Here is an 18,663-nt window from a genome sequence, read left to right as displayed (position 1 = left end):
GAGGAACCGAGAGAAAGCTGGTCTGACAGCACTGGTCTCGGCCAGGTGGCATCTGAGGCCGAGTGTGGCTGTAGGAGTGGAGGCAGCAAATGCCTGAGACGAAGCCCCGTCCACTGAGCAGCCCGGAGCAGGTGCACACCTCCAGGCCCAGACAACCCAGAGACGCAGGCCGCACCTACGGCGGAGACAGATGTCCTGCTCGGGCGTTGATAGGTCAGCAGACCAGAGCTGATAAGGAGATGAAGGCATGACACCTAAACACACGCTGGGAGAATTGAAGATCGTAATCCTGAAAAAGCAGCGCGTAGAAAAGGAAGTCTCAGTGGGCGTCGCGGGGAGTTTAAAACTGAGCACCAGCAATAGCGTTTCATGTCAGAATTTCCAGAATGCAGCTAAAGCCATCGCATCGAAGGACATGCATGTTGTTGGATGCAGTTACCAACAAAGGAAGATTGAAAATAAATTGAGCCAAGCAGTCAGAAAGCTAGAAAAGGAGCTGGAGGAAGATAAGATAAAAGCAGTTAGTGAAATGGAAACAACTTTAAACACCGAAAGCTGGTTCTTACGGGTGTAAATGTGATTCAGTGGTAGACACTTGTCTGCCATGAGGGAGGCCCAGGCTGGATCCCTGGCCCATGCACACACACCCAAAAATCAAGCTGATCCTTTACAGAGATTAATAAAACAGAAAGACTTCTCACAAGATTGGTTACTAAAAATAGAACATTCAAAAATAGGTTAAGACAGAAACTGAGCATAATGGACATAGTAGAGAGTTAAAAAAAAATTGTTCAAAAAAACTGAGCAACTTACTGTGACTACCTCTGAAAAATGCAATTCTAGCAGTTGCAGCTAACCAAGATGATTGCATAAGACACTGCATGAGGCCATCTCCCCACAGTCTTTGAACAACTAGAAAACAGCAGCAGATCTGTCTTCCTCAAAACCCTGTAAAACAGCTTCAGGACTGCAGTTTTGGGTGAATGCAGTTGAGAAAGAGGAGTTTTGGGGCCGTTGCTGCACTCCCCCTGTGCATCCCTGGCCCTGTTCTGGAGTGGGCAGAGATCCCCTACCTGCATACTGGGCCGCCTGTGTGTGGGTGCTGATCTCTCGGGTGGCAGCCTAAAGGAATGGACCGGGAAAGACTTTTCACACTCGCCCTCCCAGACCTTGCCTTACAGGAAGCAGCGTGCAGATGGCTAGAGCGTGTGGGCCGGAACCAAAAAACAGTTACGTCAAGGTGGCCCCCAGCAAAGGATTATCTGCTTTTAAAAATGCAATATAGCACCCAAAAGAGGGTGGAAGTTTATTTCTTAGTGTGCAGAGGGGGCGTTAGAATTCCTACAAACGGGGGAATTTCTAAGGCCAGGAGCAAGCACAAGCCAGGGACAAGATCCAGGCTCAGAAAAGACTGGGGGACCCTGCCCTTCACTTTCGCCTCAGGCTGATCTTCTCAGGGAGTGGGCTGAATTGTGAAGGAGAGCTCCAGCCAACACAGAGCTCATTTGTAAAGAATGTGAAAGGTGTTTTCTCATTGGTTTCTTTGTTTTTGTTAACTCCTGACAGTCGAGGAAATCTCTGCTTCATCACTAGCTGGTTACAAAGTTAAAGAACAAGACAGCTCAGGGAATAAATCTCCAGATTTACTCCAAACTGGATAAACTCAAAGAGACCCACATCCAGGCACGTCGTCGTCACACTGTCCAATGCCAAGGACAAGGAAAGAGTCTGAAAACTGTAAGAGAAAAGCAGGCTGTTATGTACATGGGAGTCCCAATGAGACTAAGTTCTGACAGCTCATTAGAAACCCACTGGAGGCAAGAAACAGGACAAAATAGTAAAAGTGCTTAATGAAAATAGTTGCCAACCAAGATTTTTATATCTGGTGGGACTGTCTTTCAAAACTGAGGGAGAGATTAAGACATTCCCAGATGAGGAAAAGCTCGAGGTATTTGTCACCACTAGACCTGCCTTACAAGCAGTGCTAAAGGAAGTTCATCAGACTAGAAGGAAAGGACACCAGACAATGGATCAAAGTGGCATAAGGAAATAAAAACCTCAGTAAAGGTAACCATACAAGTAATTATAAATGCTGGTACAATTGTATTTTTTGGTATGTAACTCCACTTCTTACTTTGTACAGGTGTTAAAATGTACATGCATAAGAAGTAGTGATAAATGTATGGTTTTAGAATACAACTTATAAAAATATAATTTGTGAGTACAACAAAAAGGTGGGGGAATAAAAGGATATAGTAGCAGTGTATGTCTATGTTACTGAAGTTGAGATGATCGTTATAGATTTGGGATGTTAAATTTAAGCCCCATGAGAACCATGAAGAAAATACCTAAAAATATATGTACACAAAAGAAATGAGAAGGGACTCAGTATGGTACAATACAAAAGAACAAATAAAAATGAAAATAGGCAGTAATGGAAGAATTGAGGGACAAAATAGGTATACCCAGATAGCAAATGGCAAAAGAAAGTTGTTCTGGTTTGCTAATGCTGCTGGAATGCAATATACCAGATATGGATTGGCTTTTACAAAGGGAATTTATTAAGCTACAAGTTTGCATTTCTGAGACCATGAGGATTTTCAGATTAAGGCATCAACAAGAGGATACCTTCCCTCAAGAAAGGCCAATCGTGTCCTGAGTTTCTCTGTCATGTAGGAAGGCTCATGACGACGTCTACTGGTCCTTTGCTCCTGGTTCCAGTGGCCTCCTCTCTGAGCTTCTGTCTCCAGGTACCACCAAACATCTGTCGCTTGGCTTCATCTCTCTGCTCTCTCTGTTGGTTCTGAGCTTTGTCTCCATGAACTCTTTTAAGGGCTTCAGTAAACTAATCAAGACCCACCTATTCAAGGGCAGGGACTACATTTCCATGGAAATAATCTAATTAAAAGGTCCCATCCATAGTTACGTGGCTCTCATCTCCATGAAAACAACCTAATCAAAAGATCCTACCTACAAGATTGGGTGAAAAGGGCAGGGCTCTTCTGGAATACATCACAGTTTCAAACCAGCACAGGACTCCTGCGTTGTCAGTCATTACTTTAAATGTAAAGAGATTAACTCTCCAGTCAAAAGGCAGAGGTTGCAGAATGGGTAACAAAATATGGCCCATCTAAATGCTGTGTGTAAGAGACTCACTGTAAATTCAGAGACACAAGTATATTGAAAGTGAAAGGATGGAAAAAATTGTTGCACAAAAATAGTAACCAAAAGTGAGCTGGTGTACCTATACTAATATCCGATAAAAAAGACTTTTTAAGTCAAAAACTGTTATGAAGAACAGAGAAAATCATTTATATACTTACAAAGTATTCAGTTCAGCAAGAAACATAACAATTATAAATATATATGCACCTTATGGCAGAGCCCCAAAACTTTTGAAGGAAATACTGACAAATTTGAAGGAAGGAGTAGATGGGTCTATGTTGACAAAGGACATAAATACATGATTTTCAATAATGGATGGATCATCTAGACAGAAGATCAATAAGGCGATAGGAGACCTGAACGGCCCAGTTAACCAACTAGACCCAGCAGACGTGTACAGAACCCTCCACCCGCAGCAGTGGACGGAACACATGTGCTGGAGGACACGTGGGCCATTCCCCAGGACAGGCCATCTCTTAGGACACAAAACAGGTCTCAGTAAATTTTAAGATGTTGAAATAATGCACTGTATCTTCTCTGACTACGATGGAATGAAGGGAGGAACCCATAATGGGGAAAACGGGCAAATTCACAGCTACATGGAAATAAACAGCGTATCCTTAGGCAACCACTGAGTCAAAGAAGACATCACCAGGAAACCACGTGAAAATGACAACACAGCATGTCAAAACAGAATGGATGCAGAGGTGGGTCAGGATGGGGGCACAGGGAGATGTGGGGTGTAGTCATCCTCTAGAGCAGCTAGTAAATAGCCGGGGACTGTCCTCAACCACTGTTGGAGGTCACCCATGGCTGGACACGTTGTACACTGGTCTGGGGCAGGTGGAAGGGCTGAGATCACAGCACAGACCTGTGAATAAAGTCCCGGGTTGTGAAGGCAGGTGCCCCTCCCCTCTGGCACGGCAGGCTGCTGCAGACACTTCCTGTGGGAAGAAGAAGTGGATTCTACTAGGAGCAAGGACAGTAGATCAGCCAAGCTCTAACTGTGGTTTTAGTTAACAGATTTGGACTGCTGCATATAAGCTCCGGGCACAGATAAACCAAGGGGAAGCCAGAAAGTAACACTGAGGTCACTCTCCTGGCAGAAAGGAGAAGCGGCCGATGAATAAAAAAATAAATAAAAACTGAGGCTTCTGGTGTCGCCAAGCTCAGAATATTGGGGAAAGGCTGTGCTCCCTTACGGAGCTGGGTGCCAACTCCAGCTCATGACTGGTGAAGCTTGGGGGCTGGGGACGGCTCTGAAATGGAATTTTAATTTATTTTCTTTCTTTTTCACTCTACTTTTAAAAAGTATTCTGAGAGGCTCATTAGAGAAAGCCTCAGGCATTTTCGATTGTCAGCCCTGACCCAGGAAGGATGGAATTAAGGTAGGTCTGAGAGGCAGAGTAACAAGTCAAATGCAGGAGATAATTCCCTGAAGAGTGTATCTTCCCCAGGAAAAGGGGGCCTAGCTTAAGTGGCCACGCTTTTTCGGAGAATTCAGACCCCAGCAGCTAGGAGTCATAAGCAGCATAAGCCCCACCTCCCAGCCTAGCCTCTGTCCCAACCATGCCCCTGGCAGGCAGGGTCTGCAGAGAATTAAAGGAGCTGCCCCACTTTACGCGGGTCGGGAGCTGCGGGCTGACACGTGCCGCCTGCTGGGCAGGACAGGAAACGCAGCGTCTCGAGGCCCCTCAGGAAAGTCTGACCACCTGCCAGGTCTCACCCTCAGGGGAACTTGGTACTGTTACACCGTCCTCCTGAGACCTGGGCCTGCCTCGTCTAGGGAAGTGTGATTGGGGTCACCATATCTGGGGAGACCCGCCTCAAAAACACGTTCCATATAGGCAGGGCAAGCTCCAGAAAAACAAGAGCTGAAAACTTCTGATGAGTTAGGCAGAAGCTGTGCTGGAAGTCTGGAATAAGCTGAACTGAGGGCTGAAGAGCAGGTAGCGAGCAAAGCTGTGCAGCAAGAAAACCCTAAGTAAGAGACTGAGAATGACCTCCAGAGTACACTAACCAAGGAAATCAGATGCCAAGACACCAGCAAAAACTCATGAGTCATACAAGGAAAAACAAAGAGATGGCCAGTACAATAAACATTGCCAAAAGAAATTAAAGAAGAGCCAAGTAAATGGAAGGACATTTCCATGTTCATGTACTGGAAAGCTAAATAATGTTAAAACATCAATTCTTCCCAAAGCTGTTTAAAGAGTCAATGCAATTCCAGTCAGAATTCCAGCTGCCTTTGCAGAAATGGAAAAGCCAGTCATGAAATTTATATGGAAGGATAAGGGGCCCTAAATAACCAAAAATATCTTGAAAAAGAACAAAGCTGTAGAATTCACACTTCCAGATTTTTAAACATAAAGCTACAGTGATCCAAATAGCATGATGCTGGCACAGGGACAGACATATAGACCATGGAATTGGATTGAGAGTTCAGAAACCCACCTTCCCATTTATGGCCAATTTATTTAGGACAAGTCTGCCAAGTCCACTCTATTGGAAAAGAGTAGTCTGTCCAGCAAACGGTGTTGGGAACGCTGGATGTCCGTATGAAAAAGAATAAAGTGGACCCCTCCATTATACCATAAACAAAAATCAACTCAAAGTGGATCAAAGACCTAAATGTAAGAAACAAAACTATAGAAGAAAACTTGGGAAGCATCTCAAGAATCTTGTGTTAGGCAATAGTTTTTTTTGACTTTACACCCAAAGCCCAAACAGCAAAAGAAAAAGTAGAAAATGGGGCTTCATCAAAATGAAAAACTTTTATGCATCAAAAGACTTCATCATGAAAGTAAAAAGACAGTGTATAAAGTGGGAGAACATATTTGGAAACCAAATATCCAATGACTGTTTAATATCTAGGATAGATTTAAAAACATGGAACTCTTCCACACTGGTGTTTATGGCAGCAGTGTCTGCGATTCACAAGGAGTGGAGGGGCCTAAGGGTGCAAGGACTGAGGAATGGAAGGGGGAATATGGTGTATGCACACAGTGGACTACTGAGTGGCAGCAAGAAGGAATGAAGCGTGAGGCATGCAGCTAGGTGAAAGAGCCTTAAGGCCTGTATGTTGAATGAAATGTCAGAAACACAAAAACAAATATTTCACACGTCATTTATGTGGACTAACTGTGATATAAAAACTCCCTGAATCGAAGTTGAGCGCATGGGTTGTCAGGTTGGGGCCTATTGTAAAGAGTCATAGATTGTAAGCTTTTACAGCAGTCACATCTATTCAGGAGTTGTGACTGTTATTTCTAAATTTTGAGATACTGAGCTATTTATGTATAACCTGGTAGTTCCCAGAAACTTTGGGCATTTGTGTGACGCCTGAGATTCAGACTTAGAACTCTGAAGCTATGGAAGTGAGCAGTACCCCACACAGGAACTGTTTAAAAAGTTGAAAAAAGGATCAGACTTCAACTAGCGATATGAACGAAGCTGATCTGGGTAGGATTAAGGTAAATCAGAATACAGGATAAAGGATGATATAGTCCATATTTCAAAAGTTCAACTTCTGTGTGAGATCAAATGGAGAGATGTTTATTTGGTGCAGAATTTGTTTCGGTTAGTGCTTTATCTAATTTAACTGTGTGGTCAGTTTACTTGAACACTGTAAGTACATAGAATCTTGAATAGGGCATGAAATCTTGTTGGTTTGTCCGGGTTAGTGTGGTGCCCTGATATATCCCAGAGTAATTTGGACAATGAATAAAAAAGTATTTGCCAAGTCTCCTTGCGGGGACTGGGGAGAAAGGAGGAAATATTCAACTTCCTCATTTGGTAAATTCTTAATAGTCTTGTAAACAGTGGGGACAACCAAATTAATAGGCTAAGCCCTTGCTCTTGGGGTTTGCCCCTGTGAAACTTATTCCTACAAAGGATAAGCTAAATCTACTTATAATTATGCCTAAGAGTCACCCTTGGAGAACCTCTTGTTGCTCAGGTGTGGTTTCTCTCTGTGAACTCACTGCTTTCCCCTCTGTGGGGCATGACTCCTAGGGGTGTAAATCTCCCTGGCAATATGGGACAGAACTCCCAGGATGAGCCAGGACCCAGCATCATGGGATTGAAAAAGCCTTCTTCACCAAAAGGGGAAAAAGAGAAATGAGATAAACTAAAGTTTCAGTGGCTGAGAGATTTCAAACAGAGTTGAGAGGTTATCCTGGAGGTTATTCTTATGTACTCTACAGATATCCCTTTTTGGTTTATGGTGTACTGGAATGGCTGGAGGGAAGAACCTGAAACTGTTGAGCTGTGCTCCAGTAGCCTTGGTCTTTTTCTTTTTTTTAAACGTTTGTTCCCCCTATTAATTATTTATTTTTAATCCATGTGTTTTACTCATCTGTCCATACCGTGGATAAAAGGAGCATCAGACACAAGGTTTTCACAAGCACTGTACAGTCACATTGTAAACATTATATCATTATATAATGATCTTCAAGAAACATGGCAATAGCCCTCGTTCTTGAAGACAGCTATCTAATGATGTAGCTTTTACAATGTGACTGTGTGATTGTGGAAACCTGTGTATGATGCTCCGTTCGTCCAGGATATTGATACATGAGTAGACAAAAATGGATGAAAATAAGAATAGTGGGGATAATAGGAATGTAAAGTGGCACAGCCACTGTGGAAGATAGTTTGGGAGTTCCTCAGAAAGAATTGCTGTACAACCCAGCAGTCCCTCTGCTAGGTACGTGTTCAAGAGAGTGGAAAGCAGGGACTTGAATGGATATTTGCACACCAGTATTCGCAGCAGTATAATTAACAGTAGCCTGAAGATGGAAGCAATCCAAGTGTTGTCCAACAACCGATGAATGGATAAACAAAATGTGGCGTATACATGCAATAGCAGAATATTTAGCCATAAAAAGGAGTGAAGTTCTGCTGCATCCCACAACACGGATGAACCCTGTAGATATGCAGAGTGAAATAAGCCTGACAAAAAAGGGCAAATATCGTATGATCTTACTGACATGAAATAATTAGAAGAAGCAAACTCAGAGAGCCCGAAAGCAGAATACAGGGGCCCGGGTGAGGGTGGGGAGTGGGGATTTAATGCTTAACTGGTGCGGAATTTGTGTCTGGGGTGATGGAAGAATGTGGTAATGGTTGGTGGTGATGTTGCACAACGCTGCGTGTGCAATGAACACCACTGCGTTATGCATTAGAATGTGGTTGGAGGGAGGGTTTTAAGTCATATGTAAGTTACTAGGACAAAAAATTAAAAACAAAAACATGGGACTCTGCAACCCAAAGAGCGACCCCCTAATACAGACTATAGTTAATAATATCATTATAATAATATAATGTTGTTTCATCAACTATAATGAAGGTACCACACAATGCAAAGTGTAAAAAATGGGGAAACCAGGCATGTGAGGGGACAGCAAAGGGCAGGTCTCCCACTGAGGGCCCTTCTGGAAGCTCAGCGGTCAGAGCCTAGCTCTCTGGCCGGCCTGGCTGCAGGAGGCCTGGGGGTGCCGCCTTCCGTCCGTGCACCACCTGCCGCAATGTGGGGGTTTCTACCAGGAGAGAGGAAGGGGCGGTGTGACCGTGGGGACATGGGGTACTCGCCATGGCCCACTTGCCCCACAGAGTGAAAATGCTGCGTCCAGCAGGCGGGCTGCACAGACCTGCCCAGCCGAGGCCCTGGGGCGGAGTGCAGACCACCGGGCTCAGTCTGCCCTGGGGGCACCGTGCCAAACAGCCCCTCCCCTTGGGGGGAAAGCCAGGGGAACTTTGAGTCTTATTTCTCATATTTAATAAGAAGAAGCAAATAACAAGCCTTACCAAATAGTGACATTTGTGTGTGTGGCGTGCATGGGGGGGAATAGTGTGTGTGTACATGCACAGGTCTGTGTGTGTACGCAGGTGTATATCCGCATGTCTGTGTGTGTCCGTGTGTCTGTGTCTCTGTTCTATGAGCCTCTGTTATCGTCTCCATTTAAAAGTTTTTCAAAATAAATTTTTAAGAAGTAATCAGATTTAAATAGTCACGTATTGCTGTGTTCGGCATAATGACAAATTGAGTACGTAAATGTGCGTTATCTGTTAGGGGTGGCTAGAAGAGCGGGTCACGGAGCCCCCACGAGATGAAGGTTTTGAATAAGTGCTCGTGACCCAGTGTCAGAACAGTGAGAAAACAGATGAAGAGCTAAAATTGAAATTGGCCTGTTTCTTGGGTGTGCCTGCGTTTTGCTTGCATAGACTTCAGAATCAACTAACCAGCCACCACAGTGCCAGCGGCGATTATGCCGCGCATAAGAGATTGCAGGCTCTGTCTTCCCCTGGTCCCCTTTGGTTCTCCCAAGCAGGCTGTGTTCAGTACGCTCTGCGATCCTTTGCATTTTCAGACCTCTCTCGGCAGTGCTTCCCGCTCCCTCTGTGGCTCGGGGTGGCTACGGGAGGTTGCACAACGTGTGGCTCGGAAGGTGGCATCGATGGCTCTGTTTGCAGCCCTTTCCTGGACACCTGACCTAAGACCCTCGGCTGGCATCTGTGGCACCTGCCAGGTGTCGCCTCGAGGGGTGACAGCACCGGGAGGAGTTGGCAGGTAGACCAGTCGGCAGAAACGGGCTTTGGGCCTTGTAGAGCCCTCCGGCTCCTGGCTGGTTTCGGGTTCCCGTGCCTGGAGCCAGAGGCCTTCGCTCTGCCCTTTTCCCTGACGGAGGGAGGGCCTGGCTCACTCCCAACATGCGCCACAGCTGACGTTTCCCACGCGTCCCGCAGCGCCCTCCAGAAAACCTGCGGTGACCCTGTATTCCTTTCCTGGGGACGTCATTTGCTTGGTTCACACATTTCTCCAGGAAGCTCCTCTTGCTCCTGAGAGGCCCGGACGGGTGAGTCCTGGGGACCCCGGCAGTCGAGGCCTCGGCTGTCCACAGGAGCCTCGTCCGGAGACGGACCGTGCTCCGTTTCCCTCTAGGCTTTCTTGGACTGTCCTTTTGCCTTCTTCCCCTTCTTTCCCTTTGTGTGGTCAGGCAGGACAGTGAGTGTCCCCGGGCACCCCAGCCCTCCCGTGCCCCCGGGAGCAGTGCACAGCTGTTAGCCACGTCCTCGGCCTCCCACCAGGAAGGGTCCGCCGGGCGGTTGGCACAAGGACTGCTCTGCCTGCGTGCAGGCCCCCCCGGTAGGCTCTGTGAGCTCCCACCTTTGTCCAGAGCCCCGCCATGCTGTCCTGCACCCTGGAGAAGGCTCTCGGGCAGGCCACAGGACTGTAAGTATTTTAGGAAACTTCAGGTCAGTAGGCGATTGTTCCTGGACATCGGTTTGTGCTTAGTAATTTCTGCACTTATCATAGCGTTCGTGAATCTAGACATGGGGTCACCACCAAAACACGCTCATAGTTAACCAGACGATGCACTCGGGCCACGTTAATCAGCAGTACGTGTGCTGGACGTGGCCGAGTCAGGCGGCTGTCTCCCCCCGTGTCCGCAGGTGACCTCAGCGTGTCGGCCGACCGCCTGAGCGAGAAGCGCTCAGCCAACGACTTCGCCCTGTGGAAAGCCTCCAAGCCCGGGGAGCCGTCCTGGGCCTGCCCGTGGGGGAAGGTGTGCGTCCTGCCCACGAGCCGCGGAGGGTGGGGGTGCTGGGGGACGCTGGCCGAGCCCTCCTTCCATCCCCCTGCAGGGCAGCTCTACCTGGGCAGGAGCCTTTTCCTAGGCCTGGAAGCCAGAGCTAGTGCAGTGTAGGAACTGCCAGCTCTTCCTGTTTTTCTCTCCAGGATGCCTCACTGGGTCTCTGGGCAGGTCCTCCCTTCCCTCCCTTCCCTCCTCTGATCTGTAAACAGGGCTGTGGGCAACACTGTCGCCTCCCAGGCCTCTCGGTCCTCAGGTTCTCCAGTGCCGAGTTGAGTGTGACAGTCCTGGGGCTCCAGCAGTGAGTCCTGGCCAGGCAGGGCCCGGGAAGGGAGTGCCATTGCTGACTCTCCTCAGGGGGTGCTGGGGAATTCGGGGAGTAAATTCGTCACACGGGGGCTCCAGCCAAGCCTCGGGCCCCTTGAAGCTCATGCACCTGACAGAAGAGGGTACTCTTTGGTTGTGTCCTTGCGGCATTTAGTGCCTGTCCCAACAGGGCTCAGGGCTGTGGGGCCAGCAGAGGCCTGCACTGGCCGGTGACGGTCCCTTTGGCTCTTACAGGGCCGACCGGGCTGGCACATCGAGTGCTCTGCCATGGCGGGGACCCTCCTGGGGGCGTCGATGGACATCCATGGAGGGGGCTTCGACCTCCGCTTCCCGCACCACGACAACGAGCTGGCCCAGTCGGAGGTAGGGACTGGCGGCGCTGCACGCTGGGGGCGCTGGGGGCGCTGGGGCTGGCGGTCAGACCCCTAGATTAAGACAGCCTGACTTCTCCATCTGGCTGTCGGTGGAATTTACACCCCAGTTGTTGAGTCTGGCTCCCCCGTTCCCAGCCAGCCCTTGGGCAGCAAATGGGTGTGGACACAAGCTGACCGCGTTACATGCTGCTTTGTGTCCTGGGGGTCCCTCTGAGTCCCAACTGCCAACCTAGAGTCTGCCACCTGCGCAGCACACATCACAGAGATGGGAGACGGGATGCATGCCAGGCTTCCGGCACCCTCCGGGCAGGTGGGGGGTGCCTCGTTGCCCATGGCCGTTCCCCTCCCCCTCGCCCTCATGCAGGCCTACTTCGAAAACGACTGCTGGGTCCGGTATTTCCTTCACACGGGGCACCTGACGATCGCAGGCTGCAAGATGTCAAAATCGTTGAAAAACTTCATCACCATCAAAGATGCCTTAAAGAAGCATTCAGGTAACCCCTGGCTTCGGGCTGTGACCCTGGCATTTTCCTTCTGAGACGGGGCCGCGGAGGGCGTGGGGGGGGACGTGGAACCGAGTCGTGTCCCTCCGCAGCCCGGCAGCTGCGCCTGGCCTTCCTCATGCACTCCTGGAAGGACACACTGGACTACTCGGCCAACACCATGGAGTCCGCGCTGCAGTACGAGCGCTTCCTCAACGTAAGCCGCCCGCCCGGGGACGGGGGCCTGCGGGCAGCGCTGAGGGGCGTGGGGACAGGGGCCTGTGGTCAGTGCTGAGGGGCGTGGGGACGGGGGCCTGTGGGCAGTGCCGAAGGGCCCGGGGACAGGGGCAGGTCAGCTCTGAGGGGTGCAGGGGCCTGCGGTCAGCATTGAGGGGCGCGGGGGCCTGAGGTCAGCTCTAGGGGTGCAGGCCCCTCCCATTCCTTCCCATGGAAGGTGACTGTGGCTTAGCGAGGACACATGGCCCCTTGTAGTGCTTGGAGGGGCTGTGACCCCATCTGCTGGCACCCCGCCCCCAGCGTCCTTCCTGCCGACGAGACTCTGAGGCCAAGGCAGGAGCACGTTTCTGTCCTGGGTCAAAACCTTTCGCCTTCTCTGCGCCTCGCGTCGTGATCCCGCCTGGCGGCCCTCAGAGCTGACCTAAAGGAAACCCTGTCCGCAGAGCAGCTGTTGCTCAGAGGATTTTGGACGTAGAAGTTGCCTAAAGCTTATTAAGTTAAACTCTAACTCCAGGAGTTCTTCCTGAATGTGAAAGATGTCCTCCGTGCTCCTGCTGACCTAGCCGGTCAGTTCGAGAAGTGGGAAGTGGAGGAAATAGAGCTGAATAAGAGGTGAGAGGGCGCCTTCGCCTGGGGGTGCGCGGGGGTGGTGCGCTGTCCCGTGCCGTCCCTGCGCGGGGGCCCTGGCTCTGCCGCTGTGCGGGAACGTCCTGTGACCGTGGCCTGATGGCGCCCCCCCGCCCCCCCCCCCCGCGTGGCCAGCTTCTACGACAGGCAGAGCGCGGTGCACGCGGCGCTGTGTGACAACGTCGACACCCGCACCGTCCTGGAGGAGATGCGCGCCCTGGTGAGCCAGTGCAACCTCTACATGGCGGCCAGGAGGGCGGCCAGGACGACGCCGAGCCGCTCGTTGCTGGGGAGCGTCGCCAGCTACCTCACCCACATGCTGAAGGTGGGCGCAGGGGCGGCAGCGGGGGGCGCCGCTGGGGGAGGGGCCCGGGCCCACAGCCCGCTGAGCTGCACTCCCGCCCTATGTGCGCCCTCCCCATGCCTTGTGTGTCCCCTCCCCATGTCCTGTGTATGTCCTCCCGTGCCCTGTGTGCGCCCTCCCCATGCCCTCTGTGCACCTTCCCTGTGTCCTGTGTGCATCCTCCCCGTGCCCTGTATGTGCTCTCCCCCTGCCCTGTGTGCCCCCTCCCCAAGCCCTGTGTGCCCCCCCCCCCCCCGCCCTGTGGGTTTATTCAGTCCTTTGTCTCCTGGACTAGATCTTTGGGGCCATCGAAGAGGAGAACACTCTGGGGTTTCCGGTTGGAGGTCACGGAACTGGCCTGAACGTGAGTCGACCCTACCCCAGTCCCCTTGGACCCCACCCCAGGAAGCGGCACCCGCTCTGGGGCTCCTGCCACCTCTGGCACAGGTGCCATCCCTTCCTTGTCCCCAGAGGTTCGCCCTGCCCTGGGACCTTGTGGGTAGACCCTGCTGTGCCTGCCTGTGTAAGGTGTTAGGTGGCCCACAGGGTGCACGTCTAGTCTGACCACATGCCTCACCCACAGCCCCATCACACCTGGTTCTCAGAGTCCCGAGACCCTAGGGCAGCTTCTCTGGCCCTGGGGGTCGCCTGCCACCGTCCTGGGTCATGAGGCGGGGGCATGGCGGCTACAGAGCTGTTTCTGTAAGTTCAGCCACTAAGCTGACTGGCCAGGCTCACAAGACCAGACAGATGGACGCCTCCTGCCATGTGGTCCAGCCGTAGGCCGGGGCCCCCAATATTTCTTCCCGTGCTCATTTCATTGCGCCCAGGACCTGCGTCCAGTAAAGGGCCTCGTTGAAATGTCACATATTAAACTCCATGAGCCCCTTCGGCTGGGATGGGTACCCCACCGTCCTCCCCGCCCCCCAGCTGCTCAGAAATGCAAGCCAGGCCAGGCCCCGCCCGGCTCTGGCAGCACCTCTGCCCTGGCAGCTCCCCCACGCTGAGCCGTCCTACACTTGCGTCCGTGCATGTGGGCGGGCTGGCAGCTTTGGAGTGAGCAGGTGGCAGATGCATGCCTTTGGGTTGTCACCCTAACTGCGTGACACCCCCCTCGGCCCATGCGGGTCGACTCCCGCCCTCCCCCTTGGCAAACTGCCTCTGCTGCTTGGTTAACAAGCCTGCGTGAATGCTGACATCCAGCTTCATCACCCAAACGAAACAGGAACTAGGGACACGGTGAAAAGCAGAGCCTTTTAGGCTCCCTGTGTTCCTGATGGGCAGTGGAAGGAGTGGCCCCTCTGCAGACAGGGTGCCAGCTGCAGCCCCCACAAACCAGCCTCCACAGAAAGAGCAGTTCCCGGGTTGTGAGACGGGCCACCTGGCCCTCCTGCCATGTGCTGGGGGCTTTGTCAGCCTCAGAACTGGTTGCTGGTTTGGTATTTTTCAGGCATGACACGTGAACCTTCTTTGCTGCTTTTTGGAAAGAAAACCCACATGGCTCCTTCATTCTTGGGCACAAGAGACGCTATTTATTTTCTTAAGAGATAAAGAGCCCCTCTAGGCAGAGACATTTTGCCTTTGAACTTAAAAAACGTTCTTTAATCCCAAAAGGCTGCGGTGGCTGTGGGGGGGCTTCAGAGGGACCATAAACAGACACCCGTCCCCACATCCCCCCCTGGGGTGTCCTACAGCCCTTTGAAGTCAGCCCATTAGAACTCAGCAGCCGCAAGCAAACGGGGTGCCCTGCTGGGCTCGGGGCACAGGACCCGCAGGTCCCACCGTGTAGGCTCACCGGTGGTCGCAGGAGGCTGAGGGCTGCCGGCCGGGGGCTGTGCTTGTACAGGAGGAATTGCCGCCCATACAGGCGTGGGGGGGCCCAGTGGCCTCTCCGGTGGACCCATCCCGGCCGGCTTCTGCAGCTTTTGATATTTTCCTTTGGAGGCTTGAGCCACGGAAGGGACTTGCTCGACAGCCTAAATGCAGTTTATCCTGGAACAAGGGTCCCTGTAATCTACAGCCCCTTCGCGGTCGTTGCTCCTTCTGTTGGGATCTTGCCCACATGCGTCTCCGACCCTGGCGTGGTCGGCGTGGTCCTGCCCTCCAGGCCCCCTGGGTGTCACCGTAGCCAGCGAGTGTGTGCGGGGAGCAGGTGGTCCCAGGGTGCCCTGTCCCCAACATGCCCACACTCGGCCTACAGAATAATGCTGGGGCCGGGGCCGGAGCCGCTGGGGCAGCAAGTGCTGGAGCTGCGAGCTGTCCTCCCATTGCCGCTGGCTCTCGGAGAGCCGACCCTCATGGAGTCGGCCCCTTTGTCCCATGAAGTTCCTCACCTGGGACAAGGACGCCATGTCTACCATGGAATGGCCCGAGGGTGCTTTGCCCCCATCCGGCCGCACACTCATTTCCTGGCCCTGGGCGTGGCTCTCAGCCCCAGGGACGCTCTGCTCTCCCCGTGCACACTGGCAACCCCAGCAGCCCACCCCGGGGCCTGCGGGCTCAAATGGGGTGAGTTACGCAGGGAGGGGCGCCCCGTCCTCGCGCTGACCCAAACTGTTCCTTCCGCAGCTGGAGGCCACCGTGCTGCCGTACCTTCAGGTGCTGTCCGAGTTCAGAGAGGGGGTGCGGAAGATAGCCAGAGAGAAGAAAGGTGAGCACCGGCCAAGAGCACGCGTTGGCTCGGTTTCCCACTGCGGAAAGAGGGGGCTGGGGCACCCCTTGCCGCGGGGTCTGTCCTGTGCACTGTGCACCCCCGGCCTCTGCCTGCTGGAGTGACGACCACAGATACCTCCAGGCATTGCACCCGGCCCTGGGGGAGCAGAGTTTCCCCCGGGTGAGAACCCCCAATTTACTCCAGTTGCGGTAGGGGCGTGAGGGTCCAGGTCACCTGATGCAAAGTCAGAAACAAGGGCTCAGGCTGGCTGTCGGGCTCTGCCCTCTGCCTGAGGGGACCCGGTCCTGCCTCCAGCATTCCCTGGGAGCTGAGCCATGCTGAGTCCAGAGCCTTCTACCGCGAGATGCCGGAGCGGGGAAACTCAGAAGCTCCAGACCTGGCAGCTCCCAGGGTCGTCCCGCTCGGGGTAGGGGGCTACAGGGGGCAGGGGGCAGGGGGCAGGGGTTGATGCCTTCACGGACAGCTCATCCTGGACCACCTAGCCTCCTGCCCCAGCCATTCCTTCGTCCCCAGATGTCCTGAGATGGGTTTATCTTCTTAGTGTGTGTGTCACTGTTTGGTACTTGTTACTGTGTATCCTAAGACTGAAAACACTCACTTCAAATGTTTCACCTTTTAGGAAACTTTGTATATATACATCATTTATTGCAGGGGTAGGTTTGCAGAAAATAATGCAAAAAATGCAGACTTTCCATGTAATTCCCCACACACACACACTCATGCAGATTTCCCTCTTATGATTGGGCATTACCTTTGTTACAATTGATGAAGCAATATTATTATAATTACATTGTTAACTATTGTCGCTGGTTTACACTAGCGTTCACTGTTTCTGTTGTACAGTTTTTATGTTATTTTATTCTAGCAACATATATACAACTTAAAATTTCACCTTTAAACCATGGTCAAGTATATAGCTCAGTGGGTGTTAATTACATGCATATGTTGTGCTGCCATCACCACCATCCATTACCGAAACTTCTCCATCACCCAGACAGAAACTCGGCCCACATTAAGCATTGACTCCCTATCCCCTACCCTCACCCCAGCCCCTTGGAACCTGGATTCTAATTTCTGACTCTGTGAAATGGCTTATTCTAAATATTTCACATCAGTGAGATCATACAATATTTATCCTTTTATGTCTGGCTTATTTCACTCAACATGATATCGTCAGGTTTCATCCATGTTGTCTCATGAATCAGAGACATTCCTTATCATGGCTGAAGAATACTCCATTTTATGTATGTGCCTCATTTATTTAGCCATCCATCAGTTGATGCACACCTGGGTTGCCTCCACCTTTTGGCAATTATGGATAATGCTGCTGTGAACACTGGGGTGCAAATATCTGCTCAGGTTCCTGCTTCAGTTCTGTGAGGCGTATACCTGGAGGTGGGATTGCCGGCCACATGGTAATTCCATACTTAGCTTTCTGAGGACCCGCCGGACTCTTCCACAGCAGCTGTGCCATTTGACATTCCCACTAGTAGGGAATTACTGTTCCTTCTCTCCAGATCCAAATGCTTACTATTTTCCTCCCCACTCCCCCCATTATTTTACATTTGTTGGCCTCAGAGAATGAGTTAAGTTGTGGTGCTCTCTCTTCTTCAACTTTTGGGAAGAGTTTGAGCAGGATTGGTGTTAATTCTTGGAATATTAGGTTAAATTTACCAGTGCAATCTTATGGTCTTGGGAAGTTTTTTTTATTATGATTCAGTCTCTTTACTGGTAATTGGTCTTTTGAGATCTTTTTCTTCTTGAGTCAGTGTAGGTAGTTCGTGTGTTTCTAGGAATTTGCCCACTTCATTCAGGTTATATGTTGTTGGGGACAGCTGTTCTTAGAATCTCTTAAAGGCCTTTTATTTCTGTAGGGTCAGTAGTAATGTCAGCCCCTGTTGTTTCTGATTTTAGTTATTTGGGTCCTCTTTCTTTTTTCTTTGTCAGTCTAGCTAAAGGTTTGTTGATTTATTGATGTTTTCAAAGAAACAATTTTGGGATTGTTGATTCTATTATTTTTTCATTTTCTCTTTCAGTTATTTCCACTCCCATCTTTGTTATTTCCTTCCTTCTGCTCACTTAGGGTTCAGTGTGCTCTATTTTTTCTACTTTCTCCAGTTGTGAGCTTCAGTCTCTGATTTGACATCATCCTTTTTTAAAAAATATTTTTATTGACACATCTTTGCATACATATAGTCCATACCCCTTGTACAATCAGTGGCTCACCATATCATCACGTAGTTGTGTGTACATCACCATGATCATTTTTTAGAACATTTGCATTGCTCTGGAAAAAGAAATAAAAAGGAAAAAGAAAAAACCCATATTATCCCTGTGAGTCCTGTCCCATGTTGCCAGGGAGACCTTCACCCCTGGAAGTCATGTCCCATGTAAGGGGGAGGCAGTGGTTTCACTTGCAGAGTTGGGCTTAGAGAGAAAGGCCACATCTGAGCAACAAAGTGTTTTTCTGGAAGTAACTCCTAGGCATACCTGTAGGGAGGCTAAGCTTCTCTGCTATATAAATAAGCTTCACAAGAGCAAGCCTCAAGATCAAGGACTTGGCCTATGGGCTTGGGAGTCCCTAATATTTGAGAGAGTCTCAGGAGGAGTTTCTCCAGTTGTAAAGTTTAATAGTTTCATGTTTTTTTCTCCCATCTCTCACGGGACTTTGCCAATACTTTTAAATTATCTGCTTAACATACTCTGGGATGTATCTAGGCATTACATTAAGCTATACAGGATTAAAGGCTGTCACTACCACTCTGGGCTCCCTGTGTTTGAACTATTTGAATGGTCTGTCCAATTGATTGAGTTAAATTATGTGCTACAGAAAATTTAG

The 18,663-nt window shown here is 50.6% G+C and overlaps 1 protein-coding gene across 1 annotated transcript in view; it reads left to right on the top strand.

The window, feature by feature from the left end:
• CARS1 (cysteinyl-tRNA synthetase 1) overlaps positions 1-18,663 on the top strand; it is a 73,121-nt gene that overhangs the window by 31,585 nt on the left and 22,873 nt on the right. The window contains exons 10-17 of the mRNA XM_077115392.1: positions 10,621-10,733; positions 11,322-11,450; positions 11,826-11,955; positions 12,057-12,160; positions 12,695-12,792; positions 12,943-13,132; positions 13,446-13,514; positions 15,719-15,800. Coding sequence (XP_076971507.1) covers positions 10,621-10,733; positions 11,322-11,450; positions 11,826-11,955; positions 12,057-12,160; positions 12,695-12,792; positions 12,943-13,132; positions 13,446-13,514; positions 15,719-15,800 — 915 coding nt within the window. The remainder of the gene's footprint in view (positions 1-10,620; positions 10,734-11,321; positions 11,451-11,825; positions 11,956-12,056; positions 12,161-12,694; positions 12,793-12,942; positions 13,133-13,445; positions 13,515-15,718; positions 15,801-18,663) is intronic.

Source organism: Tamandua tetradactyla, chromosome 9 (assembly GCF_023851605.1).
Source record: "Tamandua tetradactyla isolate mTamTet1 chromosome 9, mTamTet1.pri, whole genome shotgun sequence".
Taxonomy (NCBI): domain Eukaryota; kingdom Metazoa; phylum Chordata; class Mammalia; order Pilosa; family Myrmecophagidae; genus Tamandua; species Tamandua tetradactyla.
Note: the sequence above shows the minus strand (reverse complement) of the source record. Positions and strands in the feature narration are given on the sequence as shown.